The sequence below is a fragment of the Chiloscyllium plagiosum genome, chromosome 28 (assembly GCF_004010195.1).
Source record: "Chiloscyllium plagiosum isolate BGI_BamShark_2017 chromosome 28, ASM401019v2, whole genome shotgun sequence".
Lineage (NCBI taxonomy): Eukaryota > Metazoa > Chordata > Chondrichthyes > Orectolobiformes > Hemiscylliidae > Chiloscyllium > Chiloscyllium plagiosum.
The window spans coordinates 39446985-39468137 of record NC_057737.1 but is presented as its reverse complement, the minus strand read 5'-3'; the positions used below and the strand labels follow the sequence as shown (position 1 = coordinate 39468137).

The 21153-nt window shown below is 41.8% G+C and overlaps 1 protein-coding gene across 1 annotated transcript in view; it reads left to right on the top strand.

Annotated features, from left to right (window-relative positions):
- Positions 1–19160, top strand: part of nsun5 (NOP2/Sun RNA methyltransferase 5) — a 25986-nt gene extending 6826 nt beyond the window's left edge. The window contains exons 4-10 of the mRNA XM_043718724.1: positions 7262–7370; positions 8217–8355; positions 12230–12345; positions 13652–13830; positions 15077–15287; positions 17376–17540; positions 18415–19160. Coding sequence (XP_043574659.1) covers positions 7262–7370; positions 8217–8355; positions 12230–12345; positions 13652–13830; positions 15077–15287; positions 17376–17540; positions 18415–18568 — 1073 coding nt within the window. The 3' untranslated portion in view covers positions 18569–19160. The remainder of the gene's footprint in view (positions 1–7261; positions 7371–8216; positions 8356–12229; positions 12346–13651; positions 13831–15076; positions 15288–17375; positions 17541–18414) is intronic.
- Positions 19161–21153: the final 1993 nt, after the last annotated feature.

The window sequence follows — 21153 nt, the reverse complement described above, 5'->3', positions numbered from 1 at the left end:
TAAATTCCAGAGAGGAGGAACCCGAACCACAAATTGCTGAGCCTTAGTGTTGCATGGTCCACCAAATATAAAAACTACATAAACTAAAACCACTACATTTAACAAACATACAAAATTATTAAAAATAAAAAACAAAATAAAACAGAAAACAAACCAACATATAAAGCGCCAATAGCGCTGAGTAGGGGAACTCACCCCCTGCCTGGAGGGGAAAACTACCTGTCCCGAATGGCCCATAAATAGGCACCTAACCATCTCAACCACCTTCTCTTCTCCCAGCTAGAGCCGCATCACAAGCACAAGCTAAAAAGAATAAACGCCCCATACAATATCAATATGAATAAAAAAAAATTCTTTCTTTAAAAAAAGGGGGTAAATACCCTACCCATCCTTTGGTATGTCCTAACTTAGAAATTTAAAATGTACATCTTAACCACCGCCAGACATAGTTCGAACCAAATTATTATCAATAGAGGGGGAAAAAAAGGGGAAAAACAAAGCTCCAACCGGATTTCCTCCATTTCTTTTACAGAATAATAAACGCATACCCAAGCAACAATATTTATACATACTACAATTGTTTAACTTAGGTTAGTTTGTCCACAAAGTCTCTTGCCTTCTCCGACGTGTCAAAGAGACGCATGGATCCGTCTAAGGTGATCCGAAGCACTGCTGGATATCTCAGGGAGTACTGAATCCCAAGCTCCTTCAGTCTTCTCTTGACACCATCATACAATTTTCGTTTCTGGATCACCGCCGCTGAAAAGTCCTGAGAAAACATGATCTTAGACCGCTCGTAAATTAGGGCCTTTGGATCCTTCCCCTGGAGTCTGGAAGCCTCCATGACTCTCTCCTTATCCTGGTAATGATGGAACCGCACCAGGAAAGGACGAGGGCGTTGACCCAGACCCGACCTCCGTGCTGCGACCCGGTGAGCCCTCTCTATCTTCAATCCTCTCATGCCAGTCTCCAAGTCAAGGAATTTCGGAAGCCAATCTTCAACAAATTCCGTAGGCCAACTCACCTTCCTTACCCTCAGGCAGACCGATGATCCGAATGTTTTTTCTCCTGCCTCTGTTTTCAAGATCGTCCACTTGGTCACGCAAATTACGAACCTGTGTCTTCAGGGCTTGGATCTCTTCCTTGAATGAACTGGCATCAGCTTCCACCACTGTGACCCTGTTCTCCACCTCTTCCGTCCTCTTCTCCAGGTCTCCCAGCTGCTGCTCATGCTTCTGCAGCATGAGAGAGACTGGACCCAGCTTCTCTTCAATCTGTTTCCCCAACATCTCGCAAGATTTCGAGAGCTGGTTCACCAGGTCCTGGAGAGGAATCGGCTCCGAGGCTGCTGCAGGCTGAGCTGCAGGCCCGGCCTCAGATGCTCCTCCTCCCTTTTTAGGCATTTCTGGACAGCTGAAAATACAGGAAAGTCAATTTTTAAACGTTTCTTGGGGCTCCACAATCTTTCCAATGCCCCAAGAAATCCTGATGATCTGGGTTGGGTGGGTTAAAGGACCGTCCTGCTCCTGCTGCGATGCAAAGCTCTGCAGTGTGATCTTCTCAGATCGCCATCATCTTAGACCCCCCGTAGTATTCCTGATTTTAGTTGCTCCATTATTGGTGGCCATGCCATTAATTGCCTGGACCCTAAGCTCTGGCATCCTCTTCCTAAATCTCTGCCTGTCTCCCTCTCTCTCTCTTACATCTTAAGATCACCTGACCCAGTATCTCTTTATGAAGCTCAGTGTCAGTCTTTTGGCTGATATCACTCGTGAAATGCAGCGCCTTGGAAACGAAGAAAGCCGTTGTACAAATGCAAGTGACTATTCGGAGGGTTTTTCCAATGCAACTCTGTATCTTATCTAAAGCTGGGTAAGATGTTGAACAAGTTAGCTGCTTCGGAATCGGTCTAGTAAACATTCTGTGCACTCTCTCTGTAACCAGAACATCCTTCCTCTGGTGAGGCGACCAAAATTGCTTACAATATTCTAGGTATGACCTTGCCATGGCCCTTCATAATGACAGCAAGACATCCCTGCTTCTGTACTCGAATCCTCTCACTGTGAAGGCCAACCTACCATTTGCCTCCTTTACCATCTGCGGCACCTGCATTCTTACCTTAAGGTGATTGGTGTACAAAGATGCCTAGGTCTTATTGCATATTCCCATCTTTCAATTTATAGCTATTTAGATAATAATCTGCCTAGCTATTTTTGCTACCTAACACTTGTCCACATTTGCTCATTCATTCAGCTTGTCCAAATCACACTGAAGCATCTCTGCATTCTTCATTACTCACCCAGCTTTGTGCCATCGCAAATTTGGAGATATATTTAGTTCTTTTATCCAAACCATTAAGGTACATTGCGAATAGCTGGGATCCAAATACTAATCCTTGTGGTAGCCCACTAGTCACTGCCTGCCATTCAGAAAAAAGATTCATCTGTTCCTACTCTTTGTTTCCTGCCTGCCAACTAGTTTTCTATCCATCTCAATACACTACTCCCATCCCATACACTTTACATGCTAAACTCTTGTGTGAGACATTGTCAGGTGCCTTCTCAAAGTCTGAATAAACCACAGCCACTAGCTTCCTATGTTAACTCTACTAGTTTCTGGAGGCAGTTGGAGAGGTTACGAGGTCACCAGGGAGCAGCAGGGTATGTCCGTATACGGTACAAAGTACTTACTTTTAGGTTGGGTGTCGTTCAGTTCCTGGAGGCAGTCGGAGAGGTCACAAGGTTATATATTTGGGTGGTTGTCTCCCAGGTGCCAGGGTTTGTGATGTCTCTGATCGTGATTTTTGGGATCCTGGAGGGGGAGCAGCCCCAAGTCGTGATCCACATAGGCACCAACAACATGGGTAGGAAGCCAGGTGTGGATCAAAGGCAGAAATTCAGGAAGCTAGGATGGAAGCTTAGAGCTAGAACAAACAGAGTTGTTATCTCTGGTTTGTTGCCCGTGCCATGTGCTAGTGAAGCGAGGAACAGGGAGAGCGCGGAGCTGAACACTTGGCTGCAGGAATAGTGCAGGAGGGAGGGTTTTAGATTCTTGGATAATTGGAGCTCTTTCTGGGGAAGGTGGGACCTCTGCAAACGAGATGGTCTTCACCTGAACCAGAGGGGTACCAATATCCTTGGGGGGTGATATTTGCTAATGCTCTTTGGGTGGTTTTAAACTAATGCAGTGGGGGATGGGAACCTGAAACATAGTTCCAGGAGGTTGGGGGTTTTGATGAGTTTACAAGGTTGCGAGAGGGCACCAGCAATCAGGATGTTGGTTTGAAATGTGTGTACTTCAGTGCCAAGAGCATCCGGAATAAGGTGGGTGAACTTGCAGCATGGGTTGGTACCTGGGACTCTGATGTTATGGCCATTTCAGAGACATGGCGAGAGGAGAAACAGGAATGGTTGTTTCAGATTCCGGGATTTAGATGGTTCAGTAAGAACAGAGAAGATGTTAAAAAGGATGGGGGAATGGACGTGTATGGCATTGTTAATCAAGGGTAGTATTACAGCAGCTGAGATAAAGTTTGAGGACTCATTCACTGAGGTAGTTTGGGCTGAGGGGGTTAGAAATGGGAAAGGAGAGGTCACTCTGTTTGGAGTTTTCTGTAGGCCTCTGAATTGTTCCAGGGATGTAGAGGAAAGGATAGCAAAGATGATCCTTGATAGGAGCGCGAGTAACAGGGTAGTTGTTGTGGGGGACTTTAACATCCCCAATATTGACTGGGAATACTTTAGTTCAAGTAGTTGAGATGAGTCAGTTTTTGCCCAATGTGTGCAGAAGGGCTTCCTGACACAGTATGTAGACAGGCCAACAAGGGGCGATGCCATATTGGATTTGATACTGGGGAATGAACCCGGCCAGGTGTTAGATTTGGAGGTAGGTGAACACTTTGGCGATAGTGACCACAATTTGGTTATGTTTACAATAGCAATGGACAGGTTTAGATTTATACCGGAAGGAAAGAGGTATAACTGGGGGAAAAGGCAATTACCGTATGATTAGGCAAGATTTAGGATGCATAGGATGGGCAAGGAAACTGCAGGGGATGGACACACTTCAAATGGGGAGCTTATTCAAAGGACAGTTACTGCGGGTCCAGGATAAGTATATACCCATCTGGCAGGGAGGAAGTTGTCGAGAGAGGGAGCCATGGTTTACTAACGACGTTGAAGCTCTTGTCAAAAGAAGGAAGGCTTATGTGAGGATGAGGTGTGAAGGCTCAGTTAGGGGTCTTGGGAGTTATATGTTAACCAGAAAAGATCTAAAGAGAGGGCTAAGAAGAGCCAGGAGGAGACATGAGAAGTTGTTGGCAGATAGGGTTTTCCTTGATCCTAAGGCCTGCTATCGGTATATCAAGAATAAAAGAATGACTAGGATAAGATTAGGGCCAATCACAGTAATGGGAGATTGTGTGTGGAATCTGAGGACATAGGGGAAGTGCTTAATGTGTACATTTAGTCAGTATTCACATTGGAAAAGGGCAATGTTAGTGAGAATACGGACATACGGACATACGGGCGATTAGATTAGATTAGATGAGATGGGTTTGTGATTGACAAAGGTGAGGTTTTAGCAATTTTGGAAGATCTGAAAACAGATAAGACCCCTGGGCCGGATACGATTTATCCTCAGATTCTCTGGGAAGCCAGGTAGGAGATTGCAGAGCCTTTGACTTTGATCTTTATGTCATCGTTGTTAACAGGAGTGGTGCCAGAAGGCTGGAGGATAGCAAATGTTTCATTGTTTAAGAAGGGGAGACGGGACAACCCTGGTAATTATAGACCAGTGAGCCTTAGTTCGGTTGTGAGTAAGGTGTTGGAAAAGGTTATAAGAGAAAGGATTTATAATCATCTGGAAAGGAATAATTTGATTAGGGATACTCAACATGGTTTTGTGAAGGGTAGGTTGTGCCCCACTAACTTTATTGAGATCTTCAAGAAGGTGATAAAACAGGTCGATGTAGGTAAAACGGTTGATGTGGTGTATATGGACTTCAGTAAGGCATTTGATAAGGTTCCACACGTTAGGCTATTGTACAAAATGCGGAGTTTCGGGATTGAAGGCGATTTAGCGGTTTGGATCAGAAATTGGTTAGCTGAAAGAAGAGAGAGGATGGTGGTTGATGGGAAATGTTCATCCTGGAGCACAGTTACCAGTGGTGTGCCGCAAGGATCTGTTTTGGGGACACTGCTGTTGTCATTTTCATAAATGATTTGGATGTGGGCGTAGAAGGTTGGGTTAGTCAATTTGCAGCTAACATGTAAGGAAGGTCTTACAAGGAAAGGCTGAGGGAACTGAGGCTGTTTTCGTTGGAGAGAAGAAGATTGAGAGGTGACTTAATCGAGACATGTAAGATAATCAGAGGGTTAGAGAGGATGGACAGTGAGAGCCTTTTTCTTCAGATGGTGAAGGCTAACACGAGGAGACGTAGCTTTAAATTGAGGAGTGATAGATATAGGACAGATACCAGTAGTAGTTTCTTTACTCAGAGAGTAGTAGGGTCGTGGAAAGACCTGCCTGCAACAGTAGTAGGCTCACTGATGATAAGGGCATTTAAATGGGCATTGGACATACATATGGATAATAATGGAACTGTGTAGGTTAGACGGGAATCAGATTAATTTCACAGGTTGGCGCAACATTGAGGGCTGAAGGGCCTGTACTGCACTGTAATGTTCTATATTCTATAGTTACATCCTTGAAGAATTCCAGTAGATTTGTTAAGTATGATTTCCTTTTAATAAATCCAAATGCAAGCTTTTTAGTGAGAGCCTTATTTCACTTAACCACACTCCATAAAACACTCACCCTTTGATTACTAGCTCCCCCTATTTATACAACTAATCTGTACTCAATTCATTCTTTCCTTAATATATCTGTCACTTTTCCTTCATACCATTAGGTCGTAGGCATCCATTCAGACCTTATTAGGTGGTCAGATTCCCTTTCTCTTAAATTAAAAAAACGAAATATGCAAAATGACAACATATTCCCATTCCTTTTCTTTGCACGTGAAAGAAGAGGGCTCCTTTTTGTAGTCTGGCCAACAGTTCCTGAGAGCTTGCTCCTTTCTTTGTAAAATAGTCCAATTGCTACCAGCTGCTGTACATCCATCTCAATCTGGAGGGTTTTCAGTTCTGCAGCATCTGTTTTAAAGCTGCAATATGGATCCTCGATCTTTTCTCGTGTAAATACCTGCACTAGCTTCGTATCAATTTTGCATTCAATGGGAATTGTTGCTGAATCCCTTTTAAATTTATTCTAATATTTTCAAGGAAACCACCGTGTCTACACTTCAGTCAGAGTGAAATTGTCTGCTGCTATGTACTTTTTTAATTATTATTCTATTCTTCTTAACTTCCTAAGCTCAAGAATAATGTTTACTTCCCTTTCCCACAAAAAAAACCCTCCTGCACCCGGGGACCCATCACAGAGACTTTTGTAAGAATTGCTAAAAGCAAGAAATTTCAAGTTTCATCTACCTGGTGTCTGACAACGATGGAAACTAAAACACAAGGCTCAACTTGAATTTTTTCTATGCTTTATTTGTGTCAAAAATTTCTTTCACCTTGGGATATTTATCAGAGTTGTACTCGATAATATAAATATTCTGAGGAAGGGTCACTTGACCTGAAATGTTAACTCTGATTTCTCTCCACAGATGCTACTGGACCCACTGAGCTTTTCCAGCAATTTCTGCTTTTGTTTCTGAATTTAAAACTGGCCTTGTTTGGGTGCTCAGCAATTCAGCTGTCCAATTCGGCTTTGCAAAAAATTCATCCATTTCAGATTTGGGAGCCACTGCATCTTTTTGTGAGGCCCTGCTTTGAAATCCTTGAATGTACTGCATGGACTGCTTCGTGGCAACACTTCAGCTCCACTGCAGGAATTCCCCAGTTAGGAGCACTGTCATATGTTGCATATTACTGCCCAGCGATAGAGAGATTGCTCAAACTCTTAATGAGTTACATCACGGTCCACCATACACATACACACCCTTGCCTCACCGGCACTGCACTTCTCTATGTCACAGTTTGTGGCCGCTACAGTTAGATGTGCATTCCCCTTTGTTTCCTCGGAATGTCATGGATGATCGTATTTAGCCCTGGGATCTTTAACTGTGGTAAATCCACAGCCTTTTTGCCCAGATTCCTTAGCATCTTGCATTTTCTGATTGCTCCATGTTATGTTGGTATGTGTTCATATTGACTGCTGCAATTCTGTGATCTCCCTGAACTGTCTTTCTTCCCAGCTTATCAGCTGCCTCGCTACGTTCGAGTGAACCTACTGAAGAGCAACACTGAAGATGTGATTGATTACTTCAAATGTGAGGGTTATACTTATCTGGGGCAGGCCACCAGGTATGCTTGATTTGATACATCAGTGCCAAGCATGAAATTATTTCAAAGGGTTTTATGTAGAATGGGCAAGTTGTCAGTCCCTGGACTATCAGTCAGAGGCCACTATCAGTCAGCACTGAGGGTGGGGGTGTTATGCTTTGCTGGTTTGACAATATAGCTCACCATTCTGACTTTGTGATTTACTGTCTGTAGTGACTTTTCAGTATAGAGTCTATCCTTCGCAATCTCTTCCATTCTTCTCTAGCCAGAGCAGTAAATGGTGCAATTGTCTTGTATTTCTTTTTCCTGTAACTATCACCATGCACCTATTGTACTGGATTGCATTTGTTGTAGCTCCCTCTATTTTTAATTTAAGGTTTTTCTTGTGTCTTATCTCTGCTTTTTCAGACATGACTGCCCACCTTTTTTTAGTATAATGATCTGATGACCAGTTACTGTTGTGTATTCAAATACGGTGCTGATCCCTGGGACACTCTACTCAATACAGACACCCTCTCTTGTCATTAGTTTTTTTTATGTTTATTCACTCTCACGTTTACCCAGGTTGTTCGTGTTTAGCTGCTTTTCATATGGAACTTGTCAAAGACGTACTGAGGGTTTAGGTACTTGACTCAATGAGCCTGTCCTTTGTTTGCTTGAGACGTCACTTACTGAAAAAATTCTTTTAGCGATTACATACAGGACATTTATGTCTCTTGTGAATCGATTAACTAGATTAATTTGATATGTTTTATTCATACAAGTTTGTTCCAAGTCATCAAGCTTCAATATTTGCCAATCAAGTATTAACTCAAATTTATGTTCAATGTTCCTAGTATCCTTGCATCTAAACTCTCTTTCTCACAGTATAGCTGATCTGAGGCAGATCGATCGGAAACAATTCATCAGTGACCTTCACCTCTCGGAATTGCTGGCTTTTCATCCAAAGACAGATCTTCATGAACATTTCTTGTACACAGCCGGGCATATCATTCTGCAGGATAAGGTAAGCAGGACCATGCTTGATCAATGCTCCATTTGGGGGATTTTGGACTGACTACAAGAGTTTCACCGGAACCCTGAGGTATTTTATGAAGAGCTTTTGTATTTTTATTAGTTTGAGGAGATAAAATGCACCTGTTAAGAAAAGGTGAATAATGTGGCGAAAAGTAGCAGTGAATATTCTGCAGTTTTGCTTCAGACTTTGGGGGTCGAAGAATTAGTTTAAATGTTTCCTTGAGATTCAGTGGTACAGCATGATTAGTTCTGCTGAACTTGTCAGAGTAAGGGAGTTGTTGTTCTGGCACACAGATTTGCTTGATGTTTTATTAAATGGTTAGCCATCTATAAATGAGCTGGCCTGATAGGAAAAACAGTGTAAAACTTTCTTGTTGGTATTTTGCAAAGATTAATTTAAGCATTAGCTGTTCCTGTGTTGCTAATGGTATAATCATGTAAAGCTGACAGCATATTCAAAATAATCAATACTGCTTATAGGAGCAGCAGTAGTTCTTCTAGTCCTTTGAGCTTGCTCTCTCAATTAGTTAAATCATAGTATTTTTCTGTACTATCTCTATATTACTTAAAGTCATTAGTCTCCAGAAATCCATGTGAACATGCTCACTGATCTTCCAGCACCTTCTGGGGTAGACAGTTCCAAAGATCTTTGACCTCTGAGTGAAGACATTCTTCCTCACCTCAGTCTAATATGGCTGACCACTTATTCTTAGATTATAAGCTCTCTTCTAGAGTCACGAATCTTGGGAAGTATTCTCTCTACATCCAACCTATTGAGCCCCGTCAGAAGTTTGCAAATTTCAATGCGATCACCTTCTTCTTCAAAACTCCAGAGAATGCAGATCCAGTTTCCTCAATCTCTCCTTAGAAGACAGCCGAACCATCCTAAATATTGGTCAGATGAACCTTGGTCGTACTCACTCAATTCCAAATATATCCTTCTTTAAATAAGGAGATCAAACTGCAGAATACTCCACATGGTCTCACCAAGGCTCTATACAATTGCAGCAAGACACCTTTATTTCTGAACTCAAATCTCCTCATGAAGGCCCCTGCACCATTTAGAGTCCTAGTCATACAGCACGGAAGCAGACCCTTCAGTCCAACTAGTCTATGCTAACCATAGTTCCGAACTAAACTTCTCCCACCTACCTGTGCTTGGGCCATATCCCTCCAAACATTTCCTATTCATGTACTGATTTAAATATCTTTAAATATAACTGTAGCTACATCCACCACTTCTTCTGGAAGTTCATTCCACACACTGTGGAATCACTGTGTAGAAACAAATTGCCTGTCTTGCCTTTTTTAAATCTAACGTCTTTCACCTTTAAAGATATGCCCCCTAGTCTTGAAATCCCCCACCCTACAGAATAGACACCTGCCATTCACTTTATCTATATCCCTCCTGATTTTATAAACCTCCATAAGGTCATCCCTGAACATTCATGCTTCAGCGAAAAAGTTCCAGCCTATCCAGCCTGTCCTTATAATTCAAGCCCTCCAGTCCCGGCATCATTCTGGTAAATCTATTCTGACCCCTCAGCAGCTTAATAATAGGGAAACCAGAACTGGACAAAGTAGTCCAGAAGAGGCCTCACCAACATCTTGTACAATCTCAACACAATGTCCCAACTCCTACATTCAAAGGTCTGAACAACAAAGGCAAGCATACTAAACGCAGCCTTAACCATCTTACCTCTGTGTAGTGCTAACTTCAAAGAAAAATGTACTGGTACCCCAGGTCTGTTTGTTCTCCAACACTGACCAAGACCCTACTTTTAATTGTATAGGTCTTGTCTTTGTTTGTTTTACCAAAATGTAATACCTCACATTTCTCCAATTTAAACTCCATTTGCCGCTCCTCAGCCCATTGACCCAATTGATTAAGATCTCTTTGCAATCTTAGATAATCTTCTTCACTGTGCACAATATCACCAATCTTGATGTCATCTGCAAACTTTCTAAATATGTTTTCAATATTCTCCACTAAATCATTTATATAAATGACAAACAAAAGTGGACCCAGCACTGATCCCTATGGAACACTGCTAGTCACAGGTCTCTAGTCTGAAAAACAACCCTCCACCATCACTCTGTCTCCTGTTGTTTAGCCAATTTTGTATCCAATTGGCAAGCTCACTGAATCCCATGTGATCCAACTTTACTAATTAGTCAACCATGTGTAACCTTTTCAAAGGCTTTACTAAGCTCCAAGTAAATGATGTCTGCTGCTCTGCCCTCCTCAGTCTTCTTGGTTACTTCCTTAAAAAGCTCAATCAAGTTTGTGAGACACTATTTCCCATGCACAAAACCATGATGACTATCCCTAATCATTCCTTGCCTCTCCAAATGCATACAAATTCTATCTTTCAGAATCACTTCCAATTATAGTTCTATAATTCAGACTTCTCCTTACATCCCTTCTTAAACAAAGGCACAACATTAGCCACTCTCCAGTTATCCAGCACCTCGCTCAGAAATATTTCCTCAAGGGGCCCCGCACCTGGGCTACACTAGATCAAGTCCTGGAGATTTACCCACCTTTTTTATTCTCTAAGACCTCCAGCACTTCCTCTTCTGTAATGGGAACTGTTTTCAAAACATCAGTATTTATTTTCCTGCGTTCTCTCGCCACCATTTCTTCCTCCACAGTAAAAGCTGATGCAAAATATTCATTTGATATCCCTCCCACCTCCTGAGGTTCAACACAAAGACAAACTGTTTGATCTTTATGGGGCCCTACTCTCTCTCGTTGTTTTTTATCTTGTTAATTTCTTGCAGCAACTTTTAGTGACCGTTGGACAAGGTCCCTTTGGACAGCTGCAGTTCTCAACCTCTCACCATTTAAACAGTATTCTGCCTTCCTGTTGTTTTTCTATTAAAATGTATAATTCACACTTATTTCCATCATACTCCATTGACCATGTTTTTGAATTATCCTTGTATCTTTCTTCTAACTCAAATTTTCATATGTTGTGTATCAGCAATTTGTCTGTTAACCAGTTCCAAATCTGTAATAGTATGTTACCTCCAATCCTTTGTGCTATATTGTTTTTTCACTAAGCTCCTGCACAATCTTATCAAAAGTCTTCTGAACATCCAAATGCACTCCATCTGCTGATTCTCCCTTATCAATTCTACAAGTAATACCTTCAAAAACAAACTACAACAGCTTTATTATTCTTGGCTTCCCTTCCGTTCCAAATAATAAAGTCCCAGAACTTCTGAAGAAAGGTCTCTGGCCTCGAATCATTGACTCTGTTTTCTGTCCATAGATCCTGCAAAACCGGTGAGTTTCTCCAGCAATTTCTGTATTTTGTTTCATATCTCTAGCATCTGCAATTCTTTTGTTTTATATGTAAATGTAAATTGCCTGTTAATTACTGGATTACCCATGTTAGATACATCTCTAACTCCCTGAAGTATACCATGCCCATCATTTCCACTTCCATTTGGTGGCAGTGAAACGAACCCGTCCCTTGTTTGTTGCCTCTTCCTGTTTCTTAGTTCCACCCAAACAGATTCTATAGTTTGACCCTTCAATTCTTCACCCTGGAGCCACATCTCTATAATGAAAATTAAATCTTATCAATTTGCCCTAATATGTGCCTTTTAAATCAACAACCTTTTTGCAAATGCTACATGTATTTAGATATAGTACCTTGTAATGTAAGCAATATTCTCCATTCTGATCCTATGAAGCTTGCCTTTGCTTCATTCATGGTGGACTCCAGCTTTAGTATCTCCCAGAGAAGCTGATGCTGTGGTATGGGGCATGCCTAGTGAATCAATTCACTGTAGTCAGGTTTCCTGAGCAGATTTGACGTGTGTACAATGAATGTCTCTTCTCTTCTTTCTAGGCCAGCTGTTTACCAGCATATCTCTTGAGCCCTCCAGCAGGTTCTCACGTGATTGATGCATGTGCAGCTCCTGGGAACAAGACCAGCCACCTTGCTGCTATTCTCCGTAATAAAGGGTAAGTCATGGACTTGCTGTATGTGCCCAAAAAAAAGATGGATACTTGGGGAAAATGATTCATTTTTGCAAAAGCCAACTTGCTGCTCCCATTAGAGCTGGATCTGTTGTCTCAGGCAACTCTTTCACAGAAACAGCTCTATTATAATCCATTACTATTTAAAGCAATCTCATTTCAAACTGAAACACTCCTGCTAGCAGTGACACTCCACTGCTGAGAATATCACTGGAACAATCCCTGTTGGGATGAGGGGCAGCCTGGATCAAGCTGTGAAAGCATTATGGGGAAAAGCAGAATTCGGAACAAAGTGGACATTCCATGGAACTCTGGAGAAAGGGAGAGAGACATACATCAGGTCTACAGGATTTAGAGTAACTTTTTAAATATTGTGCTTGTACAATTAGCATGAAAATAGAAAGTATTTATGAAATAAAAGGTTGAAAACCCATTTGTGTATACAATACTGGATGCCAGCTGCTTCATCTTCTGGCTCTCCCAATCCAAGGGTTTCTTCACTGAGCTCCAACTTATCCTTAGCTTAAAATATTTATCCAATATTCACTTAGACACTGTTGTAATCACTTGTTATTTCCCAATAATCCTCATATTAAGACATTTCTCTTAGCGTCTCTCCAGCCTCTGTCATTAGCAATTTTAAATTGAGGGTCAATTGACATTGAAAACTATGCACTGCATTCTACCTGTAGTCTAACCACTGCTGCAAATTTATCACTGCTGCTTTACTCTCCTATTCTGTGTCCTGATTTAAAAACCCAAAATACCACTGGCCCTTCTTTCTAAACACAGACGTACAAGGGAATGGTTTGAATTGTATAAAAATAAGCACATGAATGTTCTAGTTTTTATCTGTTTTCCATTTGCGCATGTATGATTGTGTAGTGTCCACCACTGCCATCTTGCATTGATCATCTTCAGTATGTGTCTCTGTTCCCTATATCCCTCACTTTTTAGAGTTTTATGGTTTATTCAGCAACTATTCTTTCAGTGGTTCCTTCCTTCTCAGTCCATTCTCTTCCACCTGATTTGATTTCCATTCCATGTGACATAGAAAGCTGCAAGTTGGAATAAATGTGGAATTTTGGTTTGAAACAAAGAGCTGGGAGCAGGTAATTAACACCATTAAAAAAGTGAGAGGGAGGGTGTAATTTGGTAAATGCCTTACGATATGGGCCATTTAGACGTATACACCCATTACATTCTGGTTTACAAACTGTGTCAATTACATGTCTTCATCTGTTGTGTCTGCTCTGGAAATATCAGAGGTTACTACTTTCATCTTTTTAAGGAAACTCTTTGCTTTTGATCTTGACACCAAACGCCTGGCGACAATGGGCACGCTGCTGTTGAGGGCTGGAGTTACATGTCATGAACTGGCCAATCAGGACTTCACGCTTGTGGATCCCAGCGACCCCAAGTACCAGGATGTGAATTATGTTCTAGTGGACCCATCATGCAGTGGCTCTGGTGAGGAGACCCTCCTTTTACAGCCGGCTGCCTGAGAGTGTGGTTTTCTATCCTGGGGAGGGGAAGAGAGGAAGCTTTGATGCAGTTAATCTTTTGGATTCTGTTGTGCTGCAGTTGGGAATGGGATCGGAAGGAGTATTTGAACAATTTCCCCTTCTCTATCTCAGTAGTCAGATTTCAGTTAATCCAGTCCAAAACTGAAAGAGACAACATTCTGAAATGTCTGGCTGCATTTGGAAAGTCTTTCCGTATCTAGAAATGATTCTTCACAATTACTGGGCCTTCAGTTTTGGACTGTGTGGTTCAAAGTAGGTTCGTCCAGTGTTGGAAGACTGGGAGATTGTCACCTTGGCTCGCAGCTTTGTGGCTTCAAAGGCTAAAGAGCAAATGGATAAATCCGTATATCTTCATAAAACAGAAAGATTTCACGGTGCTCGCAGCTTGCATTCTGATCCATAGGAGCTTAGAAAACAGGAGGAGTAGGCCCTTCGGCCCTGTTCAGTATAATCATGGCTAATTATCCAGTTCAGTACCCTGTTCCCACTTTGTCCCTATACAATTTGATCCTATTTAGCCCTGAGAACTATATCCAACTCCATAAAAACTGCTTTCTGTGGTTTTGAATTCTACAGGCTTACCACTCTCTGGGTGAAAGTGTTTCTCCTTAGCTTGATCCGAAATGGCTACCCCTTAAGATTGTGAGCCCTCGCCTGTGAAGCATTTTTCAAGAGGGAGTTTGACACAGTATGGGAATGGGAAATGTTTTAGACCAAAGAAATGTTTTGAGCAGGGAGTCCTTGAGATGCTTGACAGCAAGAAGAGAGTTAATACTCTAGCTCCCTCTACCCATTGACATCTCTCTACCGGAAACAAAATGTTTTGGATGGTGGACCTGAGTTGGTGTTGTAAGGAGAAGAGAAAACTGGTAAAAGTAGTTCATCACTATTAGTTCATAAAAACAAAACAGCAGGTGCTGGTAATCTGAAGCAAAAACAGTAACTGCTGAAGACACTCAGCAGGTCTGGCAGCGTATGTACAGAGAACAACAGAGTTAACCTGTTGTGTTATGTGACCCTTCGTCAGAACTGTTATTATTAGATTGTTTTCTATAAGCATAAATCTTTGAAATATTGATCTCTTAAACTGCTGCACAACCTGAGGTACTCTGAATAACTCTGTCATTAGGAATTAATTTTGTCCTCACGCACTGAGTCTTTTCATTACTTTTTTTTCCCTCTAAAACAAGGAATTGTTAACCGCTTGAACCAGTTCACAGACGAGGAGTCATCATCCGCACAACGCCTACAGGCACTTGCAAGTTTCCAGTACAAAGCCCTCAGCCTTGCCCTGAGCTTTCCAAACGTGGAACGGGTCATTTACTCGACATGTTCAATACATTGTGAAGAGAATGAGGATGTTGTCAAGGAGATACTAAAGCGACATGGCAACCGAATCAGGTAGACACCCCATGATCTTCCATGAGACGTTCAAGACAGTGACTTGCTCTGAGAGAATTTCTGGGAAAGATTAAAGTCATGTCATGAGCAGTTATATTCTTCATTCAGAAATATGCCTGAAATGTCCATTCTCCTCCTCAGATTCTGCCTGACCTGCTGTGCTTTTCCAGCACCGCACTCTTGACTCTGAGCTCCAGCATCTGCAGTCCTCGCTTTCTCCAAATAGGACGGAATGCAGTTTAGTGTTAGAGAAAGTACAGAGACTAATATATAAGTCTGGGTAGCTTCTGTAAATGTGTTCCTCAGCTCGTTTTGGAAGTGTACCAGGAGCGCTACTTATTCTAATTGTAATGGCCTCTCATGCCCCTGTCTTAAGTCAGTTGTTTTTTTTGCCTTAGTTCTTTGCAACTATTATTGGAGAAACGATTGGATAATCAATGTGTCAAATGTCCTTCTGTGACATGGTGGCTCAGTGGTTAGCACTGTTGCCTCACAGCGCCAGGGACCCAGGTTCGAGTCCAGCCTCGAGTGACTGTCTGTGTGGAGTTTGCACGTTTTCTCCCTATGTCTGTATGGGTTTCCTCTGGTTTCCTCCCACAATCCAAAGATGTGCAGGTTAGGGGAATGGGCTATGCTGAATTGCTCATAGTGTTCAGGGATGTGCAGATTAGATGCATTAATCAGGGGTAAATGTAGAGTAGTGGGGAGTGGGTCTGTGTGGGTTAATCTTCGGAGGGTCGGTGTGGACCTGTGGGGCTGAAGGGCCTGTTTTCACACTGGAGGGATTCTATGATTTTATGATAGTTATGTTCAAGACTGCAACTTACTGGCTAAATAGAAGAATCCGATGAATGTAGCATTTTGAGATGTTTGCATGAAATTAAGATGAATAAGATTTGATAGTTTCATTGGAAAAAATTAAATAAATTTGCAGGATTTCAAAAGAAAAGAGAAACCTAATGCTTCTAAGTCCTACCACGGTACGTGCTAATGATTGAATGCAAGCACCCCCATTGGAAAGGAAACACGCTTGACACCCAGTTAGAGGCATCAGGCCACTGCAGAGAATGGAAACTGCCTGACACGAACAGTAAAGACAGATGGCAGCCGTGTTGGAGCGGTGCTCAGAGGGCCAGCTGACCCTCCTCCAGTGGAAAATCACCATGAAGCAGGTTGTTCACATTCTGTGAGGAAAACCTTGAAAAATTGCAATTCTGACAGTGCTGCTCCTTTAGTAAACTGCGGTGGGATCAAGGGGCCATACCTAGTGGTGAGCAAATTCTCTAGGAACACCAGCTTTAATTTCTGAGCTCAACCATTTAATGTGGAGATTTAAAGAGATATACTCACTTGGGTTGTGACTCTTTTTGAAAATTTTTACTCAGAACTGTAAATGTTACAGATTCATGGATATTCAACTCAGAGGTCATTGGATCTTTTGGGTTTGAAGTGAATGACAGAATCTGGAATTGAGATAAACCATGAGCTTGGTGAATGGTTTGTCCTGCTTTTATTTCTTGAGTGACTAAAAACTGAAAAGTTTGTATAATAGCAGAAATTAAAATATGATTTCATGAAAATGGAACTGTATTTAATTGCAACTTGTCAGCAAGTCCATAGTTTGGTTTTATCATTTAATGCAACTTCAGTAATGTAATTATATTGCACTGAACCTCTAAAAGGTCAGGAGCAACTAGTTCAAGATTCTTGGGTGTGTGTTAAGGTAGCTGACCTTAGCTGGGATTTGCGTTAAGGTAGCTGACCTTAGCTGGGATTTGCTAATTGATCTCCTGGAGGGAGATCAATGTTCTCATTCATGACTCTGTTGAATTGGGGCAAGACTTGGCTGTGATTGCTTCCATATTTGAATTATCCATCAATTGTACCTAGTCATTCACGGACAATGGATGACTCTTCCTGAGATGCTTGAAAACTGCCAGTGAGACCAGATTCTAATGAGCATTGGTGCCTCTCTAGGAGGGAAATGTAAGGACTAGGAAGGTAGCAATGTGAGAACAAGCTGCTGAAAATTACTGTTATAGGATTTTTTTTTGAGTTTGACATGTTCCTGTTTTTCCCCCCGCATAGATTGGTCAATCTGATGCCGTCATGGCCTTTACGGGGTCTGGACACATTCCCAGAAGGGCCCTGCTGTATCCGTGCAACACCCAGTGACACCTTGACCAATGGGTTTTTTGTTGCTATGTTTGAAAAGCAGCCTGGAGAGAAAGAGACTGAGCAAAGTAGAGAAAGGTACAAATTCCTTACTCCCTGTAGAATCTCAAGTAACTACCTCCTCAAGGTGATTATTCCATGATGTTAGTTCTTACACACGATATAAGTTCTTATAGAGCTTTATACCATAGAAAAACCCTTTCGGCACATTGAGTCTGTGACAGTCAAAAACAACCATTCAACTATTCGAATCCCATTTTCCAGCACTTGGGCCAGAGCATTGTTTGCCTTGGCATTACAAGGACATTTAAAAATGTGTTTTCAGTGTTGAAGATTTTATGCCTCCCAGGGGCTTTCAGATTCCCACCATCCTCTGGGTGAAAAAAGAATTTTTCCTCACATTTCCTCTAAACCTTCCCTTAAATCGATGCCCCCTGGTCATTGATCCCTTCAGCAAGGGGAAAGGTTACCTCCTGTTTATCGTGTTGTTGGCCCTTATTTTAAATATTGTCAATCCCGTCCACTCTCCATTTCCTCTGCACCAAGAAGAAAAATCCCAGTCTGCCCAATCTGTCTTCATAACTAAACCTCTGTTTTTTGGAAAATGGGATCAATATAAAATGTTGTATGTGACACCAAAATGAAACTCAGCAGTGTAAAAGTTTAGAAAACAGAAACCGACCAGATGAAATCTCATGTCGGTTTTAATGAAGTTATATCTTTAGAGGAAGCATACTGAGGGGAAGAGTAGATTAAATAGAAAATTTTCAGAGTTGCAGAGCCCAATGTTAGGGGTTCAGATGCATATGCAAGTGGGTGGTGAAATAAGTTGAAGCCGTTTAAAAAGATTAAATAAATTTAGCTGAGTCTGGTGCAGAATAGAGGATGTTTGTCTGAAGCAGTCGTTTTGTACTATAATTGAACCTGATGGAACTTTCTGTATTACTTTCAGCATTTCTGAAGGGGTGATATCACTTCCTGCAGCTGACCTTACTCCATTGAGCATATCAGAACAAACACCTGTGGCTTCCTCACTATCTGCTCAGTCCAGGAAGGCAAAAGTAAAAAAGGTGAAGAAACGGAAAGTCAAGTCATTACAGATTTAATTGCAGCTGGTGTGGATGAGATGAAACGAATGTAAGGATCCATTGTGGAATACTTTAATGGGGGTCCTCTAATCTATTTGTGATTGATTCTGACAAAGCAACAAAAAAAAAATAAATGGGACAGGTCGTCTTTCTTTGAATACGAATTTAACCCCATTGTTTGATATAGACGAAGAAAGTCCTCAGTCAAATTGGGGTTAACTGATTTCTGATGTGTGGTGTTTCTATTTCCTTTCTCTGCCCCACCACTTACAGTGGACACACCTCAATATTATCTTCCGACTGCAATCATTGTGGACAGCAAAGTGGAAGTCTAATAGAGCTAGGTGTTTCATCAGCTCTGGGGATTTATAGCTAATTCTCAACAACAGTTGCCTGTTTGTATACCTGAGAAAATGTGTAAAATAACTTGCTCAGTCAGAGCCTCGCGGATGAATTTTTGCTGGAAGTGTCTGCAATGAGTCTATTTGGCAATTACTTTTGTTCGGTATTGTATATGGTCAGTTACATTGATATGTATTCCTTTTGTCAGTTAGAATACCATCTGAAATGTAATTAGAAAAATAAAGCACAACAGAGAAGCCAAAGCTAAGCAATGGTCTCATTGCATTGGTACCCAGACTTGTTCTCTCATTTCAGGATCTAGTGTCCCTTTCACAGTGCAAGCAACAAGCTACAACCACAACGTAGGAAAGCTCAGGCAATTGACATGTGGACTTATTCAGTTCTTAAATGAAAAGCATATTTGTAGCAGCTGAAGAAAGGGTAGAGAGAATAAAGTAGCAAAAGTTGGATGCTATGATAATTTCAGTTAACAAACAAAGATGATTTAAAGAAATGAATAGATTAAATCAATAGCTGGTAGAGAGCTCAAGGAAAATCTGAATGTCATGTTTGATAATCAAACATTTGGTAAAGTATAGCTAACAGGGAAGCAGGTCATAGGGCCTAAAAACTAATTATTGGGAAGCCAGGTTGTGGTTTATATAAACACAGGCAATCATTTAGGATATCTGATACTGATTCAAAAAGTACACCATCCTTGGGATGTTTCAGGCATTTTGAGTGTTCACAGTCACTTGCCCTAAAAATATTCTGCACTCGGGAACAATACGAGAGGATTAGTGAAAGAATTCTTATCATTGTCATAAATTGGAGAGCACTTGCAGGGCACAAAGTTTATAAGTTTTTTTTGTCTCACTTCAGCACCCACCCTGAAGCCACCTCAGGATATTTTCGATAAAGATCAGTCATTTTTCTAATCCCCAATGGTCACAAATTCAGCCCTTCCAAACTTTTTCTTTGCCAGGCAGCTGCTTCCTCCTTCCATCTCATCCCAGGAATCACTCATGTAAACCTTCTCTGACTGACTTTTAAATGTATCTATGTCCTATCTCAAATAAGGAAACTATACAGCACTCCAGATGCCGACTTGCCAATGCCATGTACAATTGTGGCAAAATAGCCTTAATTTATAAGGTAAAAACAATAACTGCAGATGCTGGAAACCAGATTCTGGATTAGTGGTGCTGGAAGAGCACAGCAGTTCAGGCAGCATCCAAGGAGCAGCGAGGTCGACCTCGCTGCTCCTTGGATGCTGTCTGAACTGCTGTGCTAATCCAGAATCCTTAATTTATATTCTGTTCCCCTTACAATAATTGACAACAATTCCATTTGCCCCTTTCCTATTCACTTGCTGTGGAGCTGCTTAATTCATACAAGCAGGAGTACGCCATTTGAGCTCTGCCATTTCTGGATCACAATTAATCATCTACTTCAATGTCACTTTCCGAAACTATCTCCATATTCCTTGGTGGCATCACTGTTGAGAAATCTGTCACTTTCTCTCTTGAACATAATGATTGCTTCATCCTCCCTCCAGGAAAAAAAATTCCAAAGATTTACAATCCTCCAAGTGAAGAAATCCTTCATCACTTCAATCCTAAATAGCTAGTGCCTTACCCTAAATCTGTCCGAGACCCTTTAGCTATGGGTTAAACATGCATTCTGCATCTACCCTGTTGAGCCCTTTTTAGATTAGATTAGATTACTTACAGTGTGGAAACAGACCCTTCGGCCCAACAAGTCCACACCGCCCCGCCGAAGCGCAACCCACCCATACCACTTACCTAACACTACGGGCAATTTAGCATAGCCAATTCACCTGACCTGCACATCCTTGGACTGTGGGAGGAAACCGGAGCACCCGGAGGAAACCCACGCAGACACGGGGAGAACGTGCAAACTCCACACAGACAGTCGCCTGAGGCTGGAAATGAACCCGGGTCTCTGGCGCTGTGAGGCAGCAGTGCTAACCACTGTGCCACCGTGCCGCCCTCAAATTTCTCAAATTCCATGAGACCACCTCTCATACTTGTGAACACGAGACTACAAGTCCAGTCTCCTCCATCTTCCTCAGTACAGCCTGACCATCCCAGAAATTAATCTGTTGAGTATCTGCTGCACTTCATCACCTAAGACGAATTTATAATTTGGTAAGGAGAGCAATCCTGAATCCATGCCAACGTATTCCCTCCCTATCCAATGTAATAGAAGCCCACTTTCTCATTTCCTGTGTGGAACCT